Source organism: Heptranchias perlo, chromosome 18, assembly GCF_035084215.1.
Source record: "Heptranchias perlo isolate sHepPer1 chromosome 18, sHepPer1.hap1, whole genome shotgun sequence".
Classification (NCBI taxonomy): Eukaryota; Metazoa; Chordata; class Chondrichthyes; order Hexanchiformes; family Hexanchidae; genus Heptranchias; species Heptranchias perlo.
This window is the reverse complement of record NC_090342.1, coordinates 36,381,417-36,408,764: the sequence shown is the minus strand read 5'-3', so window position 1 is coordinate 36,408,764 and position 27,348 is coordinate 36,381,417. Positions and strand designations below refer to the sequence as shown.

At 40.4% G+C, this 27,348-nt stretch overlaps 1 protein-coding gene across 1 annotated transcript in view; it reads left to right on the top strand.

Annotated features, from left to right (window-relative positions):
- LOC137334761 (adiponectin receptor protein 2-like) overlaps window positions 1-27,348 on the top strand; it is an 84,043-nt gene that overhangs the window by 39,956 nt on the left and 16,739 nt on the right. Inside the window, exons 3-4 of the mRNA XM_067999698.1 lie at window positions 13,947-14,060; window positions 20,452-20,623. Coding sequence (XP_067855799.1) covers window positions 13,947-14,060; window positions 20,452-20,623 — 286 coding nt within the window. The remainder of the gene's footprint in view (window positions 1-13,946; window positions 14,061-20,451; window positions 20,624-27,348) is intronic.

The following is a 27,348-nucleotide window of genomic DNA, read 5'->3' as shown; positions in this document are numbered from 1 at the left end:
ATTTATAAGAAAATGAGAGGGATTCATTTCCTTTTTATTCTTTGGAGCTTTTCATACACAAAGCCAAATGAACCAATGGGTAGTTGGGAGTGATTTACAAGGTATCATTCTAGTAAGCAACTAAGGAATTTGAACCCCAAAGAGTTAAGTGAAGTACTTTTCACGTGAAAATTCCATCAAAATAATATGAATTACTAATATCTTCACATTTTTATTGTCTTTAAACTTGCTGCTTTTCACTTTCCTTTTAATAATGCTTTCTTTTGCTTGCTTTTGCCGTTTCTTAAAGCACAGTATTTCTGGCTTGGTCATAAGCATCATGAGGTAGTTTTAAACTGCTTATCTTTTTCTCTTGAACAGATCCCAGATGGGTGTAATAAAATGGTGACATTTCAGATTTCTATCAAATACAAATGTCTTTATAATTCTTAAAATACCAACAACAACATCTTGCATTTAAATAGTGCCTTTTAACGTGGTAAAATGTCCCAAGGCGCTTTACAGAAGCGTTATCAAACAAAATTTGACACCGAGGTATTAGGACAGATGACCAAAAGCTTGGTCAAAGAGGTAGGTTTTCAGGAATGTCTTAAAGGAGGGGAGAGAGGTAGAGAGGCGGAGAGGTTTAGGGAGGGAATTACAGAGCTTGGGGCCTAGGCAGCTGAAGGCATGGCCGCCAATGGTGCAGCAATTAAAATCGGGGATGCGTAAGAGGCAAGAGTTGCAGAGATCTCGGATGGTTGTAGGGCTGGAGGAGGTTACAGAGATAGGGAGGGGTGAGGCCATGGAGGGATTTGAAAACAAGGATGAGAACTTTAAAATCGAAGCGTTCCCGGACCAGGAACCAATGTAGGTCAGCAAGCAAGGGGGTGATGGGAGAATGGGACTTGGTGTGAGTTAGGATACAGGCAGCAGAGTTTTGGATGAGCTCAAGTTTATGCAGGGTGGAAGATGGGAGGCCAGCTAGGAGAGCATTAGAAGAGTCCAGTCTGGAGGTAATAAAGGCATGGATCAGGGTTTCAGCAGCAGGTGAGCTGAGGCAGGGGCGGATACGGGCAATATCACGGAGATGGAAGTAGGCGGTCTTGGTGATGGAGTGGATATGTGATCGGAAGCTCATCTCAGAGTCAAATAGAACACCAAGGTTACGAAAGGTCTGGTTCAGCCTCAAGCAGTGGCCAGGGAGAGGGTGGAGTTGGTGGCTAGGGAACGGAGTTTGCGGTGGGGATCAAAGACAATGACTTCAGTCTTCCCAATATTTAGTTGGAGGAAACTTTTGCTCATCCAGTACTGGATGTCGGACAAGCATTTAGACAAATGAGAGATAGTGGAGGAGTCAAGGGAGATGGTTGTGAGGTAGAGCTGGGTGTCATCAGCGTACGTGTGGAATCTGACGTGGTGTTTTCGGATGACGTCCCGAGGGGCAACGTGCAGATGAGAAATAGGATGGGGCCAAGGATGGATCATTGGGAGACTTCAGAGGTAACGGTGCTGGAGTAGGAAGAGAAGCCATTGCATGTGATTCTCTGGCTTCGACTGGATAGATAAGAATGGAACCAGGCAAGCGCAATCCCGCCCAGCTGGACGACGGAGGAGAGGCGTTGGAGCAGGATGGTGGGGTCAACTGTGTCAAAGGCTGCAGACAGGTCGAGAAGGATGAGGAGGGATAGTTTACCATAGTCACAGTCACATAGAATGTTATTTGTGACTTTGATACAGTTTCAGTACTGTGGCAGGGGTGGAAACCAGATTGGAGGGATTCAAGCATGGAGTTGCGGGAAAGATGGGCACTGATTTGGGAGGTGACAACACGTTCAAGGACTTTGGAGAGGAAAGGGAGGTTGGAGATAGGGCGATAGTTTGCAAGGACTGAGGGGTCAAGGGTGGGCTTTTTGAGGAGGGGTGTGATGATGGCAGATTTGAAGGGGGAGGGGACAATAGCCTGAGGAGAGGGAACCGTTAACAATGTCAGTTAACATGAAGTTATTCTGGCTAGGTATTAAAGATAGATTTAACAAAATTAGAATCTTGAAAATGCATGCATGTCGACTCCTTTTGGTTTCTGTGGTAATATCTAGTTATTTCAACCAGTTTAGCAATAGCATACAGCTTATATTGTACCTTACTCGGTTACCAAAAATTCTTAACTATTTCAAAGATGTTATAATTAAGTGGTTATATAACTAGAAATTGCGTCATCGATTTGCTGTTTGAAGCAACCTTTTGTGGTGCAGTACTTACCAGGTAATGCTACCAGAATGGATTGTCACAAAGATCAAATTTTCAGTATAACAATAGTGGAAAAGCCACTTGGTCTAAAAATCTGAACTAAATCACTACAGTTCTGGCTTGTGTTTCCCCACATGATAATATAGAAATTATTACATATACAAAGTTTGTTGTTAGAAGTAATCCAAAACCAATTCTGAAATGTTTCTTATGAGAGAGATTTCTGGGGAGTTGGGGCAGGGGAGCAAAGGCGGGCAATAGTCCCCAAATGAAAATTACTCAAAGGAGCTAATGGTAAAATTCTGGTTTGGTGGTTGAAATGTGGTGTTGCCCCACATTTAACTTTGTTACCCTACACTTGATTTTTGTCATCGGTGCCCGCTTTCATAAATGTAACTTTCTTCCTCTGCTCAAGATGCTGACGCTTGCTGAGACACAGTGCTAATGGCCTCCAGTATCTTGCTTGAGCGTCATGTGCAAGCTCAGGTAGTAAATGTTGGTAGTATTCAATGATGGACGCATTGTAGCCAAGCCCATTTCAGTCCTTGCCTAACATCGTATGCTTACCAGCAGGAATCATCAGATAGCGATCAAAAGCAGGAACCATGTCCCATCCCCCTCCACATCAGAAGTTTGAAAGTTTAGAGGCCAATTGTAGTGCTCCCCTCCTGCCTTAGCTGAGATCAGCTAACTGCCCATAGACTACTTGAGTTATCTCCCTCTGCCTTATGTTACTACACACACCCTTGACTCCTCTAATATCACACTTCTTGCCTCTCGCTCCCTCTACTCCACTATTGGCTGCTCATTCAGCCATTATGCTCCTGACCTTTGGAATTCCCTACTTTGTTCCTGCTGCTTTGCCACCTTCATCCCTGCTTTCAAAGCCATCCTCTGTGAATTGGTTCTCTAGTCCCCTTGTTTTCTTAATGTTTGATGTCCACAAAAAACATTTTTTTTTAATAATGAAGTGCCCTGCAGAGTCTTCCTGGATAAGAGTGCTATATAAGTGCAATTAGCTATTGTGGCATCTTGGACCTTCTAGTCTGTATCACTTGGTACTATGCTAAGTGTAAATTTACCCACCTCCTTGGGGAAGGGCAGGATGAAAAGCTGACTTGAATTCTCCAGTTTTGTTTTTTAGAATGTTTTGTTCTCAAGATGAAGAATGCCAGTGGGCAGGACATTAGAAGAAGAGATCGAAAAAGATATTAAAACATTTAAGAAAGAAATGGGGGAGATAATTGACAAACTAATCAAACTCGGAGGATAAGACCCCTGGTCCAGATGGATTGCCTACGCGAATATTAAAGAAGTTAGGGAGGAGATAGCAGAGGCACCATTACATATACATAAAAATTTACTAGTAAAGGGCATAGTGCCAGAGGTCTGGTGGACAGCTAATGTTATTCCTGTGATTAAAAAGGGAGATGGAACAAGTCCAGGGAACTATAGACCAATTAGCTTAATGTCGGTGGTAGGAAAGATAATGGAATCTTTACTCAAAGATCTAATAGAAAGACATCTAAGAGAACAAAAATATAATTATGAATAGTCAGCATGGATTTCAGAAGGGAAAGTCATGCTTGACCAACCTTATTGAATTCTTTGAAAAAGTAACAAAGAGAAGACAAGGGTAATGCAGTAGATGTTATATATTTGGATTTTCAAAAGGCCTTCGATAAGGTACTGCATTATAGACTCATGGCTACGGTTAGAGCATGTGAAGTCAGGGGACAGGTAGCAGAATGGATAGCAAGCTGGCTACAAAACAGAAAACAGAGAGGGGTTAAGGGTAGCTACTCGGACTTACAAAAGGTGGGAAGCGGTGTTCCACAGCGATTGGTGCTTGGACCACTGTTGCTCACAATTTACATTAACAATTTGGATTCAGGAATGGGAAGTACAATTTCAAAATTTGCGGACGACACCAAATTGGGGGGAGGTGCAGTTAATACAAAGGAAGAATGCGTCAAAATGCAAGAGGACATTAATAAACTGGCAGAATGGGGGTGTAATTGTCAAATGAATTTCAATATAAACAACTGTGAGGTGGTGCATTTTGGTAGGAAGACTAAGGAGGCCACATACTGCTTGGATAATAAGAGTCTAAATGGGATGGAGGAGCAAAGGGATCTAGGGGTACAGATACACAAATCACTAAAAGTAGTGACACAGGTTAATAAGGCCATAAAAAAGGCAAATAAAGCTCTAGGGTTAATTTCTAGAGGGATAGAATTGAAAAGCAAAGAAGTTATGTTAAACTTGTATAGAACCTTGGTTAGACCACGCTTGGTGTATTGTGCACAGTTCTGATCTCCACATTCTAGAAAGGATATAGGGGCATTGGAGAGGGTGCAAAAAAGATTCACAAGGATAATACCAGAACAGAGAGGATATTCTTATCAGGAAAGGTTGAACAGGCTGGGACTAAGAGAAGGCTGAGGGGTGACCTCATTGAGGTCCTCAAGATAATGATACAGTAAACGTAGAGAAAATATTTCCACTTGTAGGGGAGTCCAAAACTAGAGATCATAAATATAAGATAGTCACTAATAAATCCAATAGGGAATTCAGAAGAAACTTCTTTACCCAAGGAATGGTAAGAATGTGGAACGCACTACCACAAGGAATAGTTGAGGCAAATAGCATAGATGCATTTAAGGGGAATCTAGATAAGCACGAGGGAGAAAGGAATAGAAGGGTATCCTGATGGGGTTAGATGAAGTACGGAGGGAGAAGGCTCATGTGGAGCATATACGCCGGTTTAGATCAGTAGGGCCAAATGTTCTGTTTCTGTGCTGTAGTTTCAATGTGACTCCATGTAAGTGCTGTAGGTGAAACACCAATGTCAGCACAGGTATTCCAGCTCAGGTATAGAATGGGCTATATCCAGAGTAATGCTCTCTACACTATTCCAAGAATGTATCTTCATCCAACTTCAGAAGAGCACGTTCCACTACACCAATATGACATTTCCATTTCTCACACCAATCATCTTAGTGAGTTGTCTGAATGAATTTGCCAATTAGTGCCAAATCAGAAAAAAATTGTGCTGTGGGGCCCAACAGGAAGCAAGTTGAGATTGCCAGAAGTCATTTTACATAGGACCACCTTCAGCCGTCAGAAACAGACAAGATTTTTGTTTCATCGTTTGGAAGTGAATTAGACTACTTGTCCCAGAGGCAAAAAGACAAAGTGTTAAACCACTATGCTACTCAGTCCCCTTTATAATTTACTTAAAATTATATTCTTGGTTCTTTCTGTGTTTGAAAGCTTTGTTGAAACGGTGAGTATTGATGACCTAATTCTTTGAACAGGCTAGGAAAGTTAATGAACTTGACAGTGTGATGAAATCGAATAAACGCAAGAATCCAACATAGAAGAAAAAACAATCTGTATTTGTTTATTGATCCAATAATGTCTGTGGGGCTCATTTTTAAAGAAATTAATTTGTACGCTTTAATCCTTTTTTCTAAGGTATATAGTACTGTAATGCAACCTTCAACTAATAGCCATTTCCAACTTTCTTTGTCCTCATAACCTCCATTTTGTTGTCAAGAAATACCTTGCACAGTACAACATGTCAACAGTGCAGTGTTCCAAAATAGAGGTTAATTATCTCACTCAAACTGTGTTAATTAGGTGATTCATATATAGTACATAGTACTTTGTGAGAGAATAGTGTCTGTGGTGCAATTTGAAACTGAAAGGAGTAAAAACACACTCGTGGTTGTCATATTTCAGGATTTTAAAAACATTTTTCTATAGAAAGGATAAAAGAGCTTTATCCTTGGGCTTTTAAAAGCAGTATGTATTCTCACAAGTTTAAGGAAAACGGTACTTTCGCCAAAAGCTAGCTTTCCTGGGTAAATGGAAAAATACCTCTTGGACATTGCGATGGAATACCCTTTGAACTTGGTCTGACTGAAGTGGGGCTTAAGAAGAATAGACACAATGACCAAAAAGTCAGTTGGGGTTTTTGGAAAGAGGATGCAATTGGGCAGCAAGAGACTGTAGGGAGAGAATGTTCTTCCGTGGACAGTAGGACAGAATGCAGTCCTTAAATGTGGCATGAAGTGAATTAATGATCGAAACCAAGTCGTGCCTTATTTAGTGTTAACCAGGTTCATTGTAGGTACAGCACAAGAGGAGGCCATTCAGCTCATCGTGCCTGTGCTGGCTCTTTGAAAGAGCTATCCAATTAGTCCCACTCCCCTGCTCTTTACCCATAGCCCTGTAAATTTTCTCCCTTGAAGTATTTATCCAATTCCCTTTTGAAAATTACTATTGAATCTGCTTCCACCACCCTTTCAGACAGTGCATTCCAGATCATTACAACATAGGAACATAGAAAATAGGAGCAAGTGTAGGCCATTCGGCCCTTCGGGCCTGCTCCGCCATTCAAAATGATCAAGACTGATCATCTAACTCAGTACCCTGTTCCCGCTTTTTCCCCATATCCCTTGATCCCTTTAGCATTAAGAAATATATCTATCTCCTTCTTGAATACATCTAATGACTTGGCCTCCACTGCCTTCTGTGGTAGAGAATTCTACAGGTTCACCACCCTCTGAGTGAAGAAATTTCTCCTCATCTCGGTTCTAAATGGCATTCCCCGCATCCTGAGACTGTGACCCCTGGTTTTGGATTCCCCAGCCATCAGGAACATCCTCCCTGCATCTAGTCTGTCTAGTCCTGTTAGAATTTTATGTGTCTCGATGAGCTCACCTCTCATTCTTCTATACTCGAGTGAATATAGGCCTAGCCGACCCAATCTCTCCTCATACGTCAGCCCTGCCATTGCAGGAATTAGTTTGGTAAACCTTTGTTGCACTCCCTCCATGGCAAGGACATCCTTCCTCAGATAAGGAGACCAAAACTGCAAACAATACTCCAGATGTGGTCTCACCAAGGCCCTGTATAACTGCAGTAAGACATCCCTGCTCCTGTACTCAAATCCTCTTGCAATGAAGGCCAACATACCATTCGCCTTCCTAACTGCTTGCTGCACCTGAATGCTCGCATTCAGCGACTGGTGTACAAGGACACCCAGGTCTCGTTGCACCTCCCCTTTTCCCAATCTATCACCATTCAGATAATCTGCCTTTCTGTTTTTACAACCAAAGTGGATAACCTCACATTTATCCACGTTATACTGCATCTGCCATGTTCTTGCCCACTCACCCAACTTGCCTAAGTCACATTGGAGCCTCTTTGCATCCTCGTCACAGCTCATTCCACCCAGCTTTGTGTCGTCTGCAAACTTGGAAATGTTACATTCCGTTCCCTCATCCAAGTCATTGATATATATTGTGAATAGCTGGGGCCCAAGCACTGATCCCTGGGTACTCCACTAGTCACTGCCTGCCACCTGGAAAAAGACCTGTTTATTATTACACTCTGCTTCCTGTCTGTCAACCAATTCTCAATCCATGCTAGTATATTCCCCCCAATCCCATGTGCTTTAATTTTGCACACTAACCTCTTGTGTGGGACCTTATCAAAAGCCTTCTGAAAATCCAAGTACACCACATCCACTGATTCTCCCCTATCTATTCTACTAGTTACATCCTCAAAAAACTCCAGTTGATTTGTTAAGTATGATTTCCCTTTCATACTTGCCACATAAAAAATGTTTCCTCATGTCGCCTCTGGCTCTTTTACCAATTACCTTAAATCTGTGTCCTCTGGTTACCGATCCTTCTGTCACTGGAAACTGTTTCTCCATATCTGCTCTATCAAGGCCCTTCAAGATTTTGAACACCTCTTCAATCTCCCCTTAACCTTCTCTGTTCTAAGGAGAACAACCCCAGCTTCTCCGATCTTTCCACGTAACCTGAGGTACCATTCTAGTAACTCTAACTCTCTTCTGCACCCTCTCTAAGGCCTTTATATCCTTCCTAAAGTGTAGTGCCCAGAATTGAACACAATACTCCAGCTGAGGCCTAACCAGTGTTTTATAAAGGTTTAGCATAACTTCTTTGGTTTTGTACACTCTGCCTTTATTAACAAAGCCCAGGATCCCATATGCTTTTTTAACAGCCTTCTCAACTTGTCCTGCCACCTTCAAAGATTTGTGTATGTGCATCCCAGGCCTCTCTGTTCCTGCACTCTCTTTAAAATTGTACCATTTAGTTTATATTGTCTCACCTTACACTTTGGTAGCAAGAATATCACTTTACTTCATCTGCCATGTGTCTGCCCATTTCACCAGTCTGTCTATGTCCCCCTGAAGTCTGTTACTGTCCTCTCACGTTGTTTACTACATTTCAGAGTTTTGGGTCATCTGCAAGTTTTGAAATTATACCCTCTACACCCAAGTCCAGGTGAATAATATACATCAAAAATGTTTGGAGAGATCAAAGAAATACATTTGCAAAAGATATGGATATTTGGTTTAGGTCACAAGGGGGTTTTGTTGTAACGCCTCTAGGTCCTGCTGCTATGCAAATAGAAATTAGGCAATGTAAGTCAATGACTTATGGGAGCGACTGACACCACTGAACCCAAAAAAGTATTGATCATGGACTCTAATTTGTGATGGTGGTATTTGTTGTCCTGCGTGCATTATGATATTTAAATCATCTGTACAAGAGCTGATAAACTGGGTTTGCCCTGTTTAATCTCAAACTTTGAAGTGGTTTAGAATAACTTATTAAAAACTGTTTATATTAAACATTATTTTATGTAAACTTCTTTCTGTTGTGTAAATTTTAGCATTGCTAAGAGATCTTTATCCGTATGAATCCTTGTGACACCTTCATAGATATAATGTTGACCATGCAGGATAAATACATGCCCAAAGTCAACAAGCTCCAATTAAGTAAATGAAACCCTAAATGGATTTTTAGAAAAACAGGAAAAATGGCTTGTACAAATCCTGCAGGGAGAAATGAAAAGGGAGTCGCTGGAATTAAAATAAGAAAATGCAGAAACACTAAAAAGGGTATTCAGAGGGGCAAAGAGAGACCTGGCAAAAAGCATGGCAGCTGAAGCTATTCATTACAGTTTAAAAAAAAATCTTTCAGCACCACAACAAGAAGAGGGCAGTTAGAGAAGAAGTGAAAATCGTAAAAGATGAAAATGGGCTTGAAACTGAGGCTGAGCACAAACTAGTTACAGACTACTTCCTCTGAGTATTCACCAGGGAATATATGAACAACATGCCTTCTCCAAACAAAAATATTCCAAGTATAATTAGTGAATTCACCATGAATGACATGGAAGTCCTAGACAGGCTAAATGGGCTCAAAACAAACAAATCCTTAAGAATAGATGGTATTTATCCCAGAGTTCTGAGAGTCTACGGAAGAGATTTGTGAGGCATTAATTGGTTACGAGGGAGTCAATGGACCCTGGGGAGGTACCAATAGATTGTAAACTGGCTAATGTGGTGCCCATATTCAAAAGTATGACAAAACAGAAGGGGGAGCTACAGACCATTCCATGTAAAGTATTGGAATCGATTATCAGGGGTAAACATGACGATCATCTGTGCATCAATATACTAATTAACAACAGTCCTCATAGATTCAGATGGGGAGGACCCTGCTTGACCAACCTCTTCTACTTCTTTGAAGAAGTGACAATCCCACAGTCCACTTGGAAGCCTAATAACATGGTGTACCTTGACTTCCAAAAGGCTTTTGATAAACCTCCACACAAAATATTATTAAGTAAACTCAAAAGCTGTGTGGATCCAGAGTAAACATTGGGAATGGATAAGAAATTGGCTGAAATCAAGTATTGATTAGAGGAATTTGTTAACGAGTTGGACGGGGTGGAGGTGGGACAAGTACTGAGTAGGGTGCCTTAGGGCTCTGTAATAGAAACACAACTGTTTCTAATTTACATACATGGCCTGGATTCAGAAATTCAATACAAAATGGTTGAATTTGTAGCTGATACCAAATTAGGAGGGGCAGTAGAATTGGAAGAAACAGCTCAGATATTACAGAATGGATTGTATAGAATATATAACTCAACAAAACAATGGCAGATGAAATTTAATGTAAAGACACATGTAAAGTGCTATGCACTTTCTTGGAATGCTGATCAACAAATAGTGCTATGGGACCTTTCAGTTCTACCTAAATAGGCAGATAGGGCATGGTTTAACATCTAATGCAAAATACTGCACTTCCGTCAATGCAGCACTCCTTCAGTACTGCACAAAAGTGGTACGCCTAGAGAAAGAGCCATAATTTGCTGTCAAAATAATGGTGAGGCTAATGCGCTCACCGTTATTTATGCGCAAAGGCTACAACAACTTCAGGTGAGGGGCAAATGTGGCGTTAAACTCAAAATTCCAAAAGTTGCTGTCTGAATTATGCCGCTCCGCCATTGGCTTTGTGAAAATAGCCTCTCGTTTGCCTCACTATCGAAATGCATCGAATGGCGTGAAGTTACTGTATTTGTGCGGTAAATACGAACTAAACTCGCCACAGAAAATTAAGTCTTGTCCATTTCAGTCTAAGTATTCTTTACAACGTGATCAGTGTCAACCTCTCTGCACTGACAATTAACTATTACAAGTGTGGAATCTCATTCCTTCAAGTTTTAATTGTTGTTGGAGATTTTAAAAATGTAAGCTTTTAAATTAAAATTTTTAAAACTTTTCCTTTTTTCTCTCTCTCTTAATCCAATCTTTAATTTCCTCTCACTTTCTCTTTCTGTACCTGATTTGACATTGAATTTATCCACCTTAAATTACGCATCCTTCTCCATCCTTACGCTGTCAATGTCACAATTTTTAAATCTGTTTGGTTAAGGAGATACAGTTGCTTGCCCTGTTCACTCAGGTTCCAGATGCCATCGGTGTCCCTCGCTGCGACGTTATTGGCTCACACTTACGGCAACTTGCCACGCAAAAAATTTATGAACCTAAACATGCGAAGGCAGTCTAACTAATGGCAGATGCCGTTAGATGCCCTGACACAGCAAATTATGGTGCAGTGTGATACATCCTGCAGTGGAACTTAAATCCATGACCTTAGTCAGAGGCAAAAGTACTACCAACTGAGTCAAACTGATACCTGGAAGGCTGCATTTGTTTAGAAAAAAATTGAACATTGAACATTTCATTTTGTTTTTTGCGTTTGGAATTTGGGGATGATGGGTAGGAAGAAATTCTAACCAAATATGAGCATTGAAGGAGCTGAATTGTCAATTAGTCATGAGCCTAGTTTCACCTGATACTATGTTTCAACCTTTTTAAGTTATTCAACAAAAATGGACTGAAATTGGGTGGTTTCATAGTCCCAAGTAAGGTTAGATAATTCAGATTTCCCCAACGTTTACTTGCAGGAAGAGCAACAAACTGATTCCAAATGGAGGCACAAATTCACCTGCTTTTTGGTGTGAAGTCAGTCTTTTGGAAAAATTAAGAGCATTATTTTAATTGGATTTATTTTGCATGTGACCTAATATTGTACCTCACTTGGGAGTGCTTGATGCTGACACTAGATGCAAATATTGGGGAGGAAAATGCTTCATTTTCCAATCCTAATATCTCTTGCCTTGATGGCACTAAATTCAAATATTTGTATTTTAAGGCCAGTTTTGTCATCCTTGTACTTTCTATCAATAAATTATGTACACTTACTCCATCCACAGCAGTTTCAAGTGCATCAGACCACTCAAATAAAAGTGGCACTAACTGCTAATCTAGCTAGTTACAGAATTGCCATAACTGTACTGATGTGCAATAAGGGCTTTCTGAGCTTAATGTATTTTTATGCTCATACTAATGTTACTTTCATTTTATGTCCTGAATTGTATTGTGCAAGTAGAGCAATAGTAATGTTTTAGCCTATATTAAAGGGGTTACCTGGGGGGTGTTGGGTGTGTGCGCGGGGGTGGGGTGGTGGAGGTCGTTGTATATAGTTTACTGCAAGTTAACTGGTGGCCATGAAATAGTAATTCAGCATGAGTTGCTGCCTTTTTGGGTGCTGGCATAATTTTTCAGGCTTACCCTTTTCAATCAGTACCAATCTGAAGCTGCAGCTGCATGTTACCCCACCTGCAGTATGATCTAATTTCTCTATACTTGAGTCTCACAAACCAGAAGCTTCTAAGTTTGACTCTTGATCAGCTGAGTTAGCTAACTTCATTGGGTTAGCACTAGGTGTGCTATAATTGGCCATAGCACCAAGGTGTAGGGAGGAGAAAATTATCCAGGATTCTTACTCATTAGTATCCAGTAAATCCTGTTGAAAAGTGCCAGTGTGTGGATGTTAAGTGAGTACAGGATCATGCACAACCGTGATGTTACCGCATTCATCAGTCTACTTTCTTGATTGTAAGTTGCACTCCTAATAATAGTTTCCTGATGTTGAGCACTCTACTCGTACTGTGGCTGTATGAAGGACATGAATGGTTCAGAAATGGGTATTGTTTAGTTCCTAGTGTGTATTTTAACTACCATGGTTAGTTTCACAATTACCTACGACCAGAAAGAAAATTAAACCAGCACAGTCCGGCAGCAACAAACTGGTTTTGGTTCTGGATTGTGCATCCCAGCTATATTAATTGATGTATGTAATGTAATTGCATTGCACAGTAGTTTCTGCAGACGTTCACGTGCCATAAAAGAGACACTGGAATTAAGGCTGGATGCAAGTTGGTTCGCTGCTGTTAAGGTGGCTCTAATTCTTGGTGCCTAAGTAGATTATTTGCTACAGTGACGTATTAGCATTGTTGATAAAATGTAATTCTTTAGGATATATCAGTTCATTATAATCCAGTTTAGTTAACCTCATACTGTCTTGAAATACTTTGGTTGTGGCTGTTTGATTCTTTGCAAAAATTTGTCCAATTTTATAAATTCTTTGACTGACGTGTGGCAATTGTTCACATTGGTTTCTGTTGCATGATCTTGTGACGCCCGCTCCAAATGAACAAAAGAGCTTGGCCCAATTATTTCCTTTGCTAGAAAACTATTCTTTGTCCAGAGTGTGCAAATTTGATTTTTTTTTTAGGGTCAGAGATCTGTGGTTATGAATGATTTGACCATGAAGCAGACCTCCAGTGGCAGGTCTGATGAGGAATCCTGTGTAAGTCAGATTGCATATTGTACAATCAGCAGCATTCTGTGTTGTCTTGGCCTGGCAGAAGCCATTAGAACTTCTGTAATGTGAATTGTTCACGAAGCCAATGGGATAATTTTTTAAAAATCTGAAGACAAACTCTAAATCAACATTTATCACTGTAGTTGGGAGATATCTGAAAAGTGTGCTTTAACAAAGAAATGTTGACAATAGATGTTTAGACGGTGCCTTTTATTAATGGAGCTTTAAACAATGTATGTTATTTGAGGAGGCTTGCTGTTGTCCATTTGAAACTGCCTGAATACAAACTATTGTTTAAGCTTGGCATCCAATGGAAACCTGATACTTAAAAATAATTGCAGATTCTATACATTTTCCAAACTCGTGATTAATAATTAATACTATTTGATACATCCACTGTTTTTATAAGTAATATCCTGTATATTTGAGTATACATTGCTGTGAGTGGCTTGCCTTGAATCCACAATTACGACAAATGATCATTGTGAATTTGAGGAATAATATAGAAATTTTGAATGAATGGGGAAATCCTGTTTAACCTAATAGGCTAAACGATGCATAGATAGGGTTTAACAAATGGCTGTTCAGAGGGCTAGAAAACAGGGTTTTGGTTGTATTTTTAATAAGTAACCTCTTGTCTTTCAGAAAAACACAGAATCCGAAGAAACTGAAACTGTGGAAGAAGAGGGGTTCATGAGCATTGCTCCACTGCTACAGGCCCATCATGCCATGGAAAAGATGGAAGAGTTTGTCCATAAGGTAAGTTGATCAGAGTAAAGGCTATTGAATGTAAATTCTTTCATTCTGAAAGAATAATTGTAATCTACAGTTGAAAAATTTTATGTAATTGCTTTCATGAATTATTCTTGTTGGCTCTTATGACCATTTTTTTCATGACCAACATGTATTCCAAATTTACTTTTCATTGGTATTACTTGCTTAAAATACTTTTTTTTTACATTCTTTGTATATTCTTAACAGTAAATTTGATTTTAAACAAAATGAAATATTAATTTATATAATTCTACTTTACCGTTGCCGTAGAAATTTACAGAAGATAAAGGAAATGTTATATATATTTTGTCACTGAGACGAGTCATGACTCAGCAATGACTTGATGTCGGATAAGCGGTCTGAGGCAGTCAAGGGGTTGAGAGAAATGAAGAGATAGGGCTAGGTAGCATCAGTACACATGACATCCAATCCCTGCCTGTGAATAATGTTGCCAAAGGACAGCATGTAGATAAGTAACAGGAAAGTGCTTAGGAAAGATCTTTGTGGGATCCCAGAGGTGACATTGCAGGGTGAGAAGAGAAGTTATTGTTGGAGATGTGATGGCGTGTGCAGATAAGCAGGAAGGGAACAATACAAGGACAGTCCCTTTGAAGCTGGACCACAAAAGGGGTGCTTTGGAGGAGGATGGCATGGTCAACTGTATGGAACACTGCAGAAAGGTGGAGGAGTTCACCAGAGGCCGTTGTCTATGATTTTGGCCGTTTTAGTGCTGTGAGAAGGTCAGAAGCCGGACTGGAGGGATTTGAACAGGAAGCTTCAGGAGAGATGGGCACAGAGATAGGAGGCAATTATATGTTTGAGGATCTTAGAGAGGAAAAGGAGATATAAATGGGACAGTGGTTGGAGAGGTGGGAAGAGGGTGATACCGACAGTGGTTTTGAAGGAGAGGGGGACAGTGCCTGAAAAGAGGGAACCATTGACTACATCAACTTGCATAGGGGCCAGGAAGAGAAGTTGAGTGGAGAGGGGATTGAGGGAGCAGGAGATGTTTATTGCAGACGAGATGAGTCTGGTGGTGGTTGGGGGCTGGGAAGGGGATGAAGTGGCAGAGGCAGCAGCATAGATGGTCTTAGTATAGGCAGCTGCACAGAGGCCAAATCTTGATGGTAGAGGTCCTGAATCTGGTTGAAGGGGGAGGTTGGCCTGGCAGCTGTGGTAAAGACTATCTGGTGGTATGAACCTGCTTAGAAGTCAGTCTGGCTGGTGGGGTGAGAGGCCAGAGGCTCTGAGGCTGTTGAGGTGGATGGTGTCAAACTGCATAACCAGAAAATATTTTTAGATGTGTATTTTTGGCAGTTTCAGTTTCTCTTCCTTCAACTCTGGCTAGATTCCACCCAGCTGTTTGACTCCATACATACAGCTGCCAATCAAGTCTTGCATGGATCCAATTGAACTGAGAAAAATTTGTCTGTCCCAAATTTTTCTCAGCTCAGTCTCTCTTCCAGAATGCCTGCCTCGATGATGTCACACACTCATTTGACCTTGAATGCACATGGTTGCATTTTGTTCCCGTCGCACAAAAGGAAAATAATATTTGCATAGGTAGAGGAGGAAAGAGCAGCTATTATTATTCAGTATATACACCACATCACCTTTAATTGAATTTCCTGTGTCTACATTTCCATGAACAGGCCTCTTTTGTAAGTAGTCACAGTGACTATTCACTGCAATAACTAGATTTTGATTGCAGATTTTAATAAAAATGCCTGAAATGTGACAATCTAAGTGTAAACTGTTCCTGTATCCCTGTATTTTATATCTGTGCATGAATGAATCCATGCCCAATTGTTCCTTTTTAAAAAAAAATGCAGTATGTGATGTACTTTTAAACACCGTTTGCATTTAGGTGCACTTAAAAAAAAAAAAAAAAAATTTTGATCAATAATTTGTACAGGCAAATAGTAAACTCAGTGAAATATATAAATTACTTGTCTTTAGGCTTGCAGCCAATTTTTTGGTGGTATCAGTTTCCTCCTTGTACTGCAACGGTCTCAAGTTCACCCACGGTCTCAAGTTCACTCAACAGTCATAGCAAAAGGAGTCCAAGTCCATTCAATATCTGTATAATTAAATCACTGGTTCCAAAGTAAAGTTACAGGTCTTGTATGTGTCAATTGGATAACAACTTTTTTTTTAAGTATTTAATTTGTGTGAAGTAACATGCCTAAAGTTAAAAGAATTACCCAACTGAATTTGTTTCTCTATTTTTGTGTAATCCTGATTTTTGTAACTAAACCTGCATGAGCTGGTTTTCTCACTCGATGCACCGTGCAAGTGTTCATAAATATTTGGACTTGTTTGGCATGACCAGTAGATCGACACAACATTATCACAGTACCAGGAGGGAACTGATAAATTGGCTGCAAGCCCAAGGATAAATAATTTATACCTTTTAACAAAGTTTGCTATTTGTAGACTTTTCTTCCCGGGTAACCTAATAGGAATGGGTAAAGTCAAAGCTCTTATAACTAAAATGGGATGCAGCTATTGATAAATTTTATTTTGAGTTGCTTAACTGTGTCAAACCAGTGTAACCAAATGTAAGTGGTGTTTAAATTTATACACTATTACTTAAGATGTAATTCTTTCGATGTAGAAATTGGGTGTGGGAGTAATTTTGACTTGGGTTGCCACATTATAGGCATGGTTTCTAACAGATGTTGCAATTAATAATGCCATGATCTGTCCTGAAACAAGATCAAGAGAAATGCACCAGCAATGTTGGCCCTTTATAGAATCATAGAATCGTTACAGAACCAGAAGGAGGCCATTTGGCCCATCGAGCCTATGTCGGCTCTTTCTAAGAGCAATCCAATTAGTCCCATTCCCCTGCTCTTTCCCTGTAGCCCTGCAAATTTTTTCCCTTCAAATATTTATCCAATTCCTTTTTGAAAGCCATGATTGAATCTGCATCCACCACCCTTTCAGGCAATGCATTCCAGATCGCCTTTGGTTCTTTTGCCAATCACCTTAAATCTGTGTCCTCTTGTTCTCAATCCTTCCACCAATGGGAACAGTTTCTCTCTATTTACTTTATCTGGACCCTTCATGATTTTGAACACTTCCATCAAATCTCCTCTCAACCTTCTGCTCTAAGGAGAACAACCCCAGCTTCTCCAGTCTATCCACGTAACTGAATTCATCTTCAAAAGGAAGTGTTAATCCTTAATCTATACAAATACCACTTAATTTAACAACAGTTTGGGGCACAGTACAGCAGATTATTTGAGGATGGGGGCTGTGGCACAAATTAGATTGTGGCTAGCTATCATGGAAAGACTTTAAGGGAACCCACTGCGTATTCCTTCCTCATCAGCTAGACCACTTGTGATGTTGAGGCCACAAGTAAATAATCTCATTAATGGCCCAATACTGAGCCCTCTGTATTAGTTACTTAGACTGCTGACCGATATGGCAGGGAAGAAACAGCTTCTCATACTAGAAGTAGAAAGTTGCATATGTTGTGAGAAGTGCTAATCTACACTGGTGAAGGAGAACACGAATAGTCCTACAGAAAGTAGTATCCAGAAGTCTGAAGGGTTATTAGGTACAGAAAGAGAAATAAAGAGAGGGGAAGAAAGATTGGATTAAGAGTGAGAGGGAAAAGAGACAAAGAAAAAGTAAGAAAAAAAAATTTAAATTAGACATTTTTAAAATCTCTAACAACAATTTACTATGTGCAGGAACGAGATTGAACAGTTTAAATTGTTCTCTTTCTGGGCCAGAGAGGTTGATTGGCATTGCATTAACATTGATCACATCATTAAAAAGGTACTTGCATTCCAGCCCTAACTTTCTGCGGCGAGTTTAATGGGAAATTAATGTGTTAATCCATCAAGTTCTTAAAAATAATGGGGAAGCTAAGGGCGAGATGCCATATGTACAAAGCAAACGGCAGTGCGGCATAAATTGACTGGCAAGTTCTGGAGATTCGTAACTTATGGCATTTTTCAATCCCCTGAACTTGCTTGCCGACTTGCACATTAATAACAGCGTGCGTTGTTAACACACTGTTATTTTTCCAGCAAGATAATTAAGAAACAAAGTAGACAGCATAATGTTAGGAAAATATTTTTAAAACTCAATTTAAAAAAACATGAAAATAAAAACATGGTGCAGGACTATAACTCCGCTCACAGCCCAGAAGTTACAGAAAAAGTATTCTGCTCAAGATTGCCAACCAGAGCACAACTTTGCTAAGGATTAGTTTGGTTTTATAGATGATTAGAATGTTCAGAGCTATGCAGTAGAAATGAGTAACAGGTTTGACATGTGTCGATGGGATGCAGAAAGCGAATTGGAAGAAAATATTATTAAACAATTTAAAACTGCATTGGTTAAAATAGCAGAGTAAGTCTTGAGGGAAAAGCCAGAGGAGAAGAAATGATTGAAAATTTAAAAAAAATAGATGATTGAAGAAATCTTTGACTAATGAGACTGAGAAGGAAATGTGAAGGATGAGATAATTTTAAATACAAACAACTAAATATATATAATAGAAAAAATATATGGAGGTACAAGAATTATGATTAGAAGAACAGGTACGTGGAGAAAATAATGTCCTGACAGATGCTTCAAATCAAGGGAAATTTGTGCACAGAGAATCAATTTCTGTAACATGATCCACAACAGGCGGTATCCAACCTTGGCCTCCAATTCCTTGCAATCAAGCCCTTGAAGGCCAGGCAACTAGCTTCTATTTTTCTTATATTTCTTGCTCTCTATTTTGTCCTGTTTAGAATTTTGTGGGCCTGGAGTTTTGCAAAGGACTGATTTTAACATTTTTGCCTCTTTGGTGGATAAATTCGAAATCAGAGCACTAAAATATGTTAACATCAGCAAGTTGAAATACGTGGCAATTAATTGGAACATAGATTTAAAATTTATATGTGGCCCCAAGGTTCCATAGTACATACTTGTCTGGCCCACAAAGACAAAAACTTGGACACAATTCTCTGGCACCTAGTACAAATGTTCTGCCCCTGGATATACTGAGGATCCATGTTGACCTACACGTTGCACTCTGAGGGTTTCCCACCTTGCCACTCTGTGCCTAACTTAAAAATGGAAAAATTTTTCGTCTGAGCACTAAACTCTCGCAAGAATCAAACTCTGCTTACTTCACACAAATTTCACACAAAACTCCTGTTCAATTGCACCTCAATGCTGAGATTCCTCTTAAGATTAAACTCCTGCTGAAGCTAATCTCCACAATTTTAAGGCCTTTCGCACTCCACTAGTCTTTTGTAGCTCGAGATTGATTAACCCGTGCATTTCTAAATGCTCACTATTATTAGCAAATTGTTGATTGAGAGATTGCGCAAAGCTGATGTTCGACTAACTGGTCTATAAGTTCTCTGGTTTATCCTTCGCTCCCTTCTTGAATAATTATGTTACCTTGCAGCTCGCCAGTCAATATGACATAATTTGCATATTTGAGGATAGAAAAATTGTGGCAAGAGCCTCTGCTGTCTCCTCTCTGATTATCAATGGCCTAAGGTGCATGCTATCAGGGCCTGGTGACTCATCTACCCTGAGTCCTGTTCATTTTTTAAGAATCGATTCCTTTTCTACAGCAGTCTCTAACAATTGTTCCATATTCTCATCTAGTATACCTACATTCTCCCTTCCACTGACTACCAGATAAAGCTCTATCGATGTAGTTCACAGGGCTTAAAGTGGCAATAATCCAGTACTGCAACATTAGGGAAAGAGGACCTGAATGTTTTCATTCCTAGGGTCTTCAGCCAATACATAGAAGTGCACATATTTCTCCATGTAAGAAATGAGCTCCCGAGCTTCCTCAAAATAGCTACTGAGATATTTTAACGTAAATATGTTTTACATGCATTTATTACACTTTATATTTGCTAATTTCTCTGATTTGTGCAGAAAATGCTGTTAATTTGGTTGACTGTAATATGGTAGCCATTTTTTCAATTTGTAAAGCTTTAAATTACTATCAGTTTACTTGTATTTGTTTATGTATGTTTTGCTTATAGTATAGAGCAGAGTTTGCAACCTACTTACAAAGTTCACTGACTCTAGTGATTCATTTGAATTTCTTTTATGCTGATTTTTAGACAGACCCAACAACTGACTAGAAAACATTGCTTTTTTTAACATTTGGAGGTAATTTTCAACTTTGTCACCTGAGTGGTAACATGGTGATGGGGATCACTTGCCCCTTACACATCCTGCCTGAATGTCATTCCCATGGAGCTAAAATCAGGCGGGTTCGACACCAGTTAGTTGAAAATTACCACTATAATCTCAAAATTAGAACTTGGAAAATAGGCTATATGTACTAAAGGACATTTTATCGTGCTGTTTGTTAAAGCTGTTCCTGTTACAGGTGTGGGAGGGGCGATGGCGTGTCATCCCCCATGATGTGCTTCCTGATTGGCTGAAGGACAATGACTACCTCCTGCACGGTCACAGGCCGCCTATGCCATCTTTTCGTGCCTGCTTAAGAAGTATCTTTAGGATCCACACAGAAACCTTGAACATTTGGACACATCTCATAGGTACAGTATTCTGATAAGCAGCTGATTCAGCACTACCCTACTAACCACTGGTGCGTAATCTTAGAAGCAGCAGAATATAACGAATGGTTGTTGCCATAATTTGTTGGATTTGGTCTGTATTGGTAAATGTCTTAATCCCATATAGATGGAGTTTCAGATCGTTTATATTGTATTTTGGGACTTCCCTCTCTGCAGGGAGCCACTCAGCTGATGCAGCTACAACAGCATGAGCAAATGGCTTTATAAAGATGGACATCCCTTCTTGCCCTGGATGGGGCAAGAAGGGATGCTAGTGCTGTTGGGGAGGGTTTAAACTAAAGTGGCAGGGGGTTGGGAACCTGAGCAGGGAGAGAGAGGAAAGCGTAACAGGAAGGGACAGAAGGCATGGAGTAATAGGTAAAGTGTTAAAAAAGGAAAAAGCAGGAACTAAGCGTCACAAAACAGATTTGAAAGTTCTTTATCTGAATGCACGTAGCATTCGTAACAAAATGGACGAGTTAACGGCACAAATAACTACGTATGGGTATGATCTTGTGGCCATTACAGAAACATGGCTGCAGGGTGACAACGACTGGGAATTAAATATGCCAGGGTATTTAACAATCAGGAAGGACAGGCAGGAAGGAAGGGGAGGTGGGGTGGCTATGTTAATAAAGGAAGGAATCACTGTAATACAGATAAATGATATTGGGACAAAGCATCAAGATAATGAAACAGTTTGGGTGAAGATAAGGAATAATAAGGGGAAAAAAACATTAGTGGGCGTAGTATATAGGCCTCCTAATAGTTGCAACTCTGCTGGAAGAAGTATTAATCAGGAAATAGTCGGGGCATGTAAGAAGGGAACAGCTATAATTATGGGGGATTTTAATTATCATATTAACTGGACAAATCAAATTGGGCAGAGCAGCCTTGAGGACGAGTTCATTGAGTGCATCAGGGATGGATTTCTTGAGCAGTATGTAACTGATCCTACTAGGGGGCAGGCAACCTTGGACCTGGTCCTGTGTAATGAGTCAGGATTAATTAATAATGTCCTAGTTAAGGATCCCCTTGGAACGAGCGACCACAACATGGTTGAATTCCATATCCAATTAGAGGGTGAGAAGGTTGATTCTCAAACAAGCGTACTGAGCTTGAATAAAGGAGACTATGATGGTATGAGAGCGGAATTGATTAAAGTGGACTGGGAAAATAGATTAAAGGGTAAGACGGTACATGAGCAGTGGTGTTCATTTAGGGAGTTATTTTACAACTTTCAAAATAAATATATTCCACTGAGGAAAAAAGGGTGTAAAAGAAATGACAGCCATCCGTGGCTAAGTAAAGAAATCAAGGATAGTATCCGACTAAAAACAAGGACATATAAGGTAGCCAAACTTAGTGGGAGGATAGAAGATTGGGAATTCTTCAAAAGACAGCAAAAAGTAACTAAAGGATTGATTAAGAAAGGGAAGTTAGATTATGAAAAGAAATTAGCAAAAAATATAAAAACAGATAGCAAGAGTTTCTATAGTTATATAAAAAGAAAAAGGGTGGCTAAGGCAAACGTAGGTCCCTTAGAGGATGAGACCGGGAAATTAATGGTGGGAAACATGGAGATGGCAAAAATGCTGAACAAATATTTTGTTTCAGTCTTTACAGTAGAGGACACTAAGAATATCCCAACACTGGACAAACAGGGGACTCTACGGGGGGAGGAGCTAAATACGATTAAAATCACTCAGGAGATGGTACTCAGTAAAATAATGGGACTCAAAGCGGATAAATCCCCTGGACCTGATGGCTTCCATCCTAGGGTCTTGAGGGAAGTGGCAGTAGGGATTGTGGATGCTTTGGTGATAGTTTTCCAAAATTCCCTGGACTCAGGTGAGGTCCCGGCAGATTGGAAAACTGCTAATGTAACACCGTTATTTAAAAAGGGTAGTAGGCAGAAGGCTGGAAATTATAGGCCAGTTAGCTTAACATCTGTGGTGGGTAAAATTTTGGAGTCTATTATTAAGGAGACAGTAACGGAACATTTAGATAAGCATAATTTAATAGGACAAAGTCAGCATGGCTTTATGAAGGGGAAGTCATGTCTGACAAATTTGCTTGAGTTCTTTGAGGATATAACGTACAGGGTGGATAAAGGGGAACCAGTGGACATAGTGTATTTAGACTTCCAGAAGGCATTCGACAAGGTGCCACATAAAAGATTATTACTTAAGATAAAAAATCACGGGATTGGGGGTAACATTCTGGCATGGGTGGAGGATTGGTTATCGAACAGGAAGCAGAGAGTTGGGATAAATGGTTCATTTTCGGACTGGCAACCAGTAACCAGTGGTGTTCCACAGGGGTCGGTGCTGGGTCCCCAACTCTTTACAATCTATATTAACGATTTGGAGGAGGGGACCGAGTGCAACATATCAAAATTTGCAGATGATACAAAGATGGGAGGGAAAGTAGAGAGTGAGGAGGACATAAAAAACCTGCAAGGGGATATAGACAGGCTGGGTGAGTGGGCGGAGATTTGGCAGATGCAATATAATATTGGAAAATGTGAGGTTATGCACTTTGGCAGGAAAAATCAGAGAGCAAGTTATTTTCTTAATGGTGAGAGACTGGAAAGTACTGCAGTGCAAAGGGATCTGGGGGTCCTAGTGCAAGAAAATCAAAAAGTTGGTATGCAGGTGCAGCAGGTGATCAAGAAAGCCAACGGAATGTTGGCTTTTATTGCTAGGGGGATAGAATATAAAAACATGGAGGTATTGCTGCAGTTATATAGGGTATTGGTGAGACCGCACCTGGAATACTGCATACAGTTTTGGTGTCCATACCTAAGAAAAGACATACTTGCTCTCGAGGCAGTACAAAGAAGGTTCACTCGGTTAATCCCGGGGATGAGGGGGCGGACATATGAGGAGAGGTTGAGTAGATTGGGACTCTACTCATTGGAGTTCAGAAGAATGAGAGGCGATCTTATTGAAACATATAAGATTGTGAAGGGGCTTGATCGGGTGGATGCAGTAAGGATGTTCCCAAAGATGGGTGAAACTAGAACTAGGGGGCATAATCTTAAAATAAGGGGCTGCTCTTTCAAAACTGAGATGAGGAGAAACTTCTTCACTCAGAGGGTGGTCGGTCTGTGGAATTTGCTGCCCCAGGAAGCTGTGGAAGCTACATCATTAGATAAATTTAAAACAGAAATAGACAGTTATCTAGAAGTAAAGGGAATTAGGGGTTATGGGGAGCGGGCAGGAAATTGGACATGAAGCTGAGTTCGGATCAGTCATTGCCCTGTGGGTGGCGGAGAGGGCCCAGGGGCTGTGTGGCTGGGTCCTGCTCCTACTTCTTGTGTTCTTTAGATTTGTGGTTGGGATCAGATCAGCCATGATCTTATTGAATGGCGGAGCAGGCTCGAGGGGCCGATTGGCCTACTCCTGCTCCAATTTCTTATGTTCTTATGTAATTTAGAGGCATCTGAGTTGGGAAAATTTTAGCACTGGCTATGTGGTGCAATGGAGGAAAACATTAAACCCACAGATATCTGCTATGAGGTGAATGAATTCATACAAAACATTGGTTAGGCCACAGTTAAGAGTACTGTGCAGTTGCGGGCACCTCTTTATAGAAAGAACATTAAAGACATAGAGAGGGTACAGCATAGATTTGCCAGGATGATGCCAACGATGGAAACTATAGTTGAGGATAAATTTGAGATACTGGACTATTTCTAGTGGAGCTGAGAAGACTAAACGGAGATTTAATGGAGGTTCTTAGAATTTTGAAGGTTTTCGATAGTGAATAAGGAAAGACTATTTACTCTGGATGGGGAGGCAGTGACGAGAGGTTAGGAGAAATATCTTTGCACAAAGGGTTGTTGGAGCATGAATTGCTTTTTCACAGAGTGGTTGAAGCAGAGGCTATTGGATTTTTAAGGGAAAATTGGATAACTATTTGAAGCATATGGAGGTACAAACTCTGGGAGAGCATGGGGGAGTGGGATTAGTTTTAATGGCTTCAGTAAAGAGTGGGCACAGGAACAATGGGCTTAATGGCCTCTTTTTGTGCTGTAAACTATCATGATTCTTAAATTGTCAGCTTAGCTTAGTGGTAGCCCTCTCACCTCAGAAGGTTTTGGGTTGAAGCCCTCCTGGATTTGAGCATATAATCGGCTGACACTTCATTGTGATACTGAGGGAGTTCTGCATTGTCAGGTGCAGTCTTTTGGATGAGACAAACTGAGACATTATAGATCCCATGGCACTATTTGAAGAGGAGCAGGGGAGTTTGCCTGGTGTCCTGGCCAACATGCATGTCTCAACCAACACCAGCAAAAAATGATTAAAGCCATTTATTTCATTGCTGTTTGTGGGACTTTTTATGTGTGAAGCAGCTGTCATGTTTGCCTACATAACAGCAGTGCTGCACTTCACAAGTAATTCATTGGCTGTGAAGCACTTTGTAATCTGCTGAGGATGTGAAATGCGCTATGTAAATGCAAATTCATAGTATCATAAACAGGTACAGCACAGGAGGAGGCCATTCAGCCCATCATGCCTGTGCCGGCTCTTTGAAAGAGCTATCCAATTAGTCCCATTCCCCTGCTCTTTCCCCATAGCACTGTAACTTTTTCCCTTCAAGTATTTATCCAATTCCCTTTTGAAAGTTACTATTGAATCTGCTACCACCACCCATTCAGGCAGTGCATTCCAGATCATAACAACTCACTGCCTAAAAAAAATGTTTCCTCATGTCACCTCTGGCTCTTTTGCCCATTACCTTAAGTCTGTGTCCTCTGGTAACCGACCATTCTGCCACTGGAATCAGTTTCTCCTTATTTACGCTATCAAAACACTTCATGATATTGAACACCTCTATCAAATCTCCCCTTAACCTTCTCTGCTCTAAGGAGAACAACTCCAGCTTCTCCATTCTCTCCACATAACTGAAGTCCCTCATCCCTGGCACCACTCCAGTAAATCTCTGCTGCACCCTCTCTAAGGCCTTGACATCCTTCCTAATGTGTGATGCCCAGAATTGAACACAATATTCCAGCTGAGGCCTAACCAGTGTTTTATAATGGTTTAGTATAACTTCGTTGCTTTTGTACTCTATGCCTCTATTAATAAAGCCCAGGATTCCATATGCTTTTTTAACAGTCGCTCAACTTATCCTGCCACCTTCAAAGATTTGTGTATGTGAACTCCCAGGTCTCTCTCTTCCTGCACCCCCCTTTAAAATTGTGCCCTTTTGTTTATATTGCCTCTCTTCATTCTTCCTACCAAAATGTATCACTTCACACTTCTCGGTGTTAAATTTCATCTGTCATGTGTCTGCCCATTTCACCAGTCTGTCTGCTTATGTCCTCCTGCAGTCTATTACTATTCTCCACATTGTTTACTACATTTCTGAGTTTCGTATCATCTGCAAACTTTGAAATTGTACCCTCTACACCCAAGTCCAGGTTATTAATATATATCAAAAAGAGCAGTGGTCCTAATACTGACCCCTGGGGAAAGTTCATTCTTTCTCTCTCTCTCCCTCTCTCTCTATTGCAAATGTCCAGTGTTATCCCTGATCCAACTGTTAGGAGATATCCAACAATGCCCTGGTGATAGCTGTATAACCCTTGCCGTTTTCGTTATGATCTTCATTCTCATTCGCCTATTCTTCATCATCGTGGCTGATATCTGAAATGGGGTGGAGAAGGAGACAAGTGTAGTTTGCTATTTAATTAACTAAATGAGACTTTTGGGACTCATTCATTAACTTAAATTGCAAGCTAATAAAGCAATTAACTCAAACTTGAGCGAGAAGGAAAATAAAGGTACCAAGACATTTTCTGCAGACTTTTTTCTTACTCTCCTGAGGGCATTGATTCTTTGCTAGGGTGTGGCTCTATGGATGGCATTGCCCTCCAGTGTCTTGTCAGACTGATGACATGTGTCTAGATTAACAGTGAGGTGCGTTACAGTCAAGCCCACTGTGGTCCACACATACAGCTGTTGGAAGGGGAAAATGAGAAAGGGGGAGGTCAGCAGAACAAACCCCACCTGCCCTCACCAGATGTCAGCACATCCGCTTCCAATTGGATAATGATCAGGAGCAGGAACCCTGTTTTTTTTCCTCTTTCCCCCCCCCCCCCCCCCCCAAACTCCAGAGACTCCAAAGCCATTTGCAGCTGTATTGCTTTCTTGGTTGAGATCAGCTAACTCTCAGCATAAGCCTAGGATCCATCTGGTCTGTTGGGTCAGCTATTTCTTGGATTAAACTTGCTGAGCCATTGACAGAAAACCTGAAACCAGGATATTTTTACAATTCAATAGCTTTCATATTCATCAAAAATTATCCAGTTTCAGATTCTGCAGGTGAACTGTAAACAGAATTGAAATTTAATAGCAACAGAGTAAGAATTAAAACAGATTTAAACTGTGAGTTATTTAATATCTAATTCAGCTCTCCATTTTGAAAGATTCGGTGTCATCTGCATCCAGAAACACATTTTGATGGGGGAAGAATGTTTTTTCCAATGTGCATGTGTGTCTCACCAGTCTGAATGACTTAACCCACTGGCATTTGTAAAAGATGCACATTAACACTCTTAAGTATGATGGCCTGCTAATGTGTGACGTAGAAAATCTGCATTACAACATTAAAATTTGTCATGTTGATTTGGCAGTGGGACAAAGAAATGTACTGTGCCAATACGCAGCTGTTTATTTCAGTTGATGATCCAT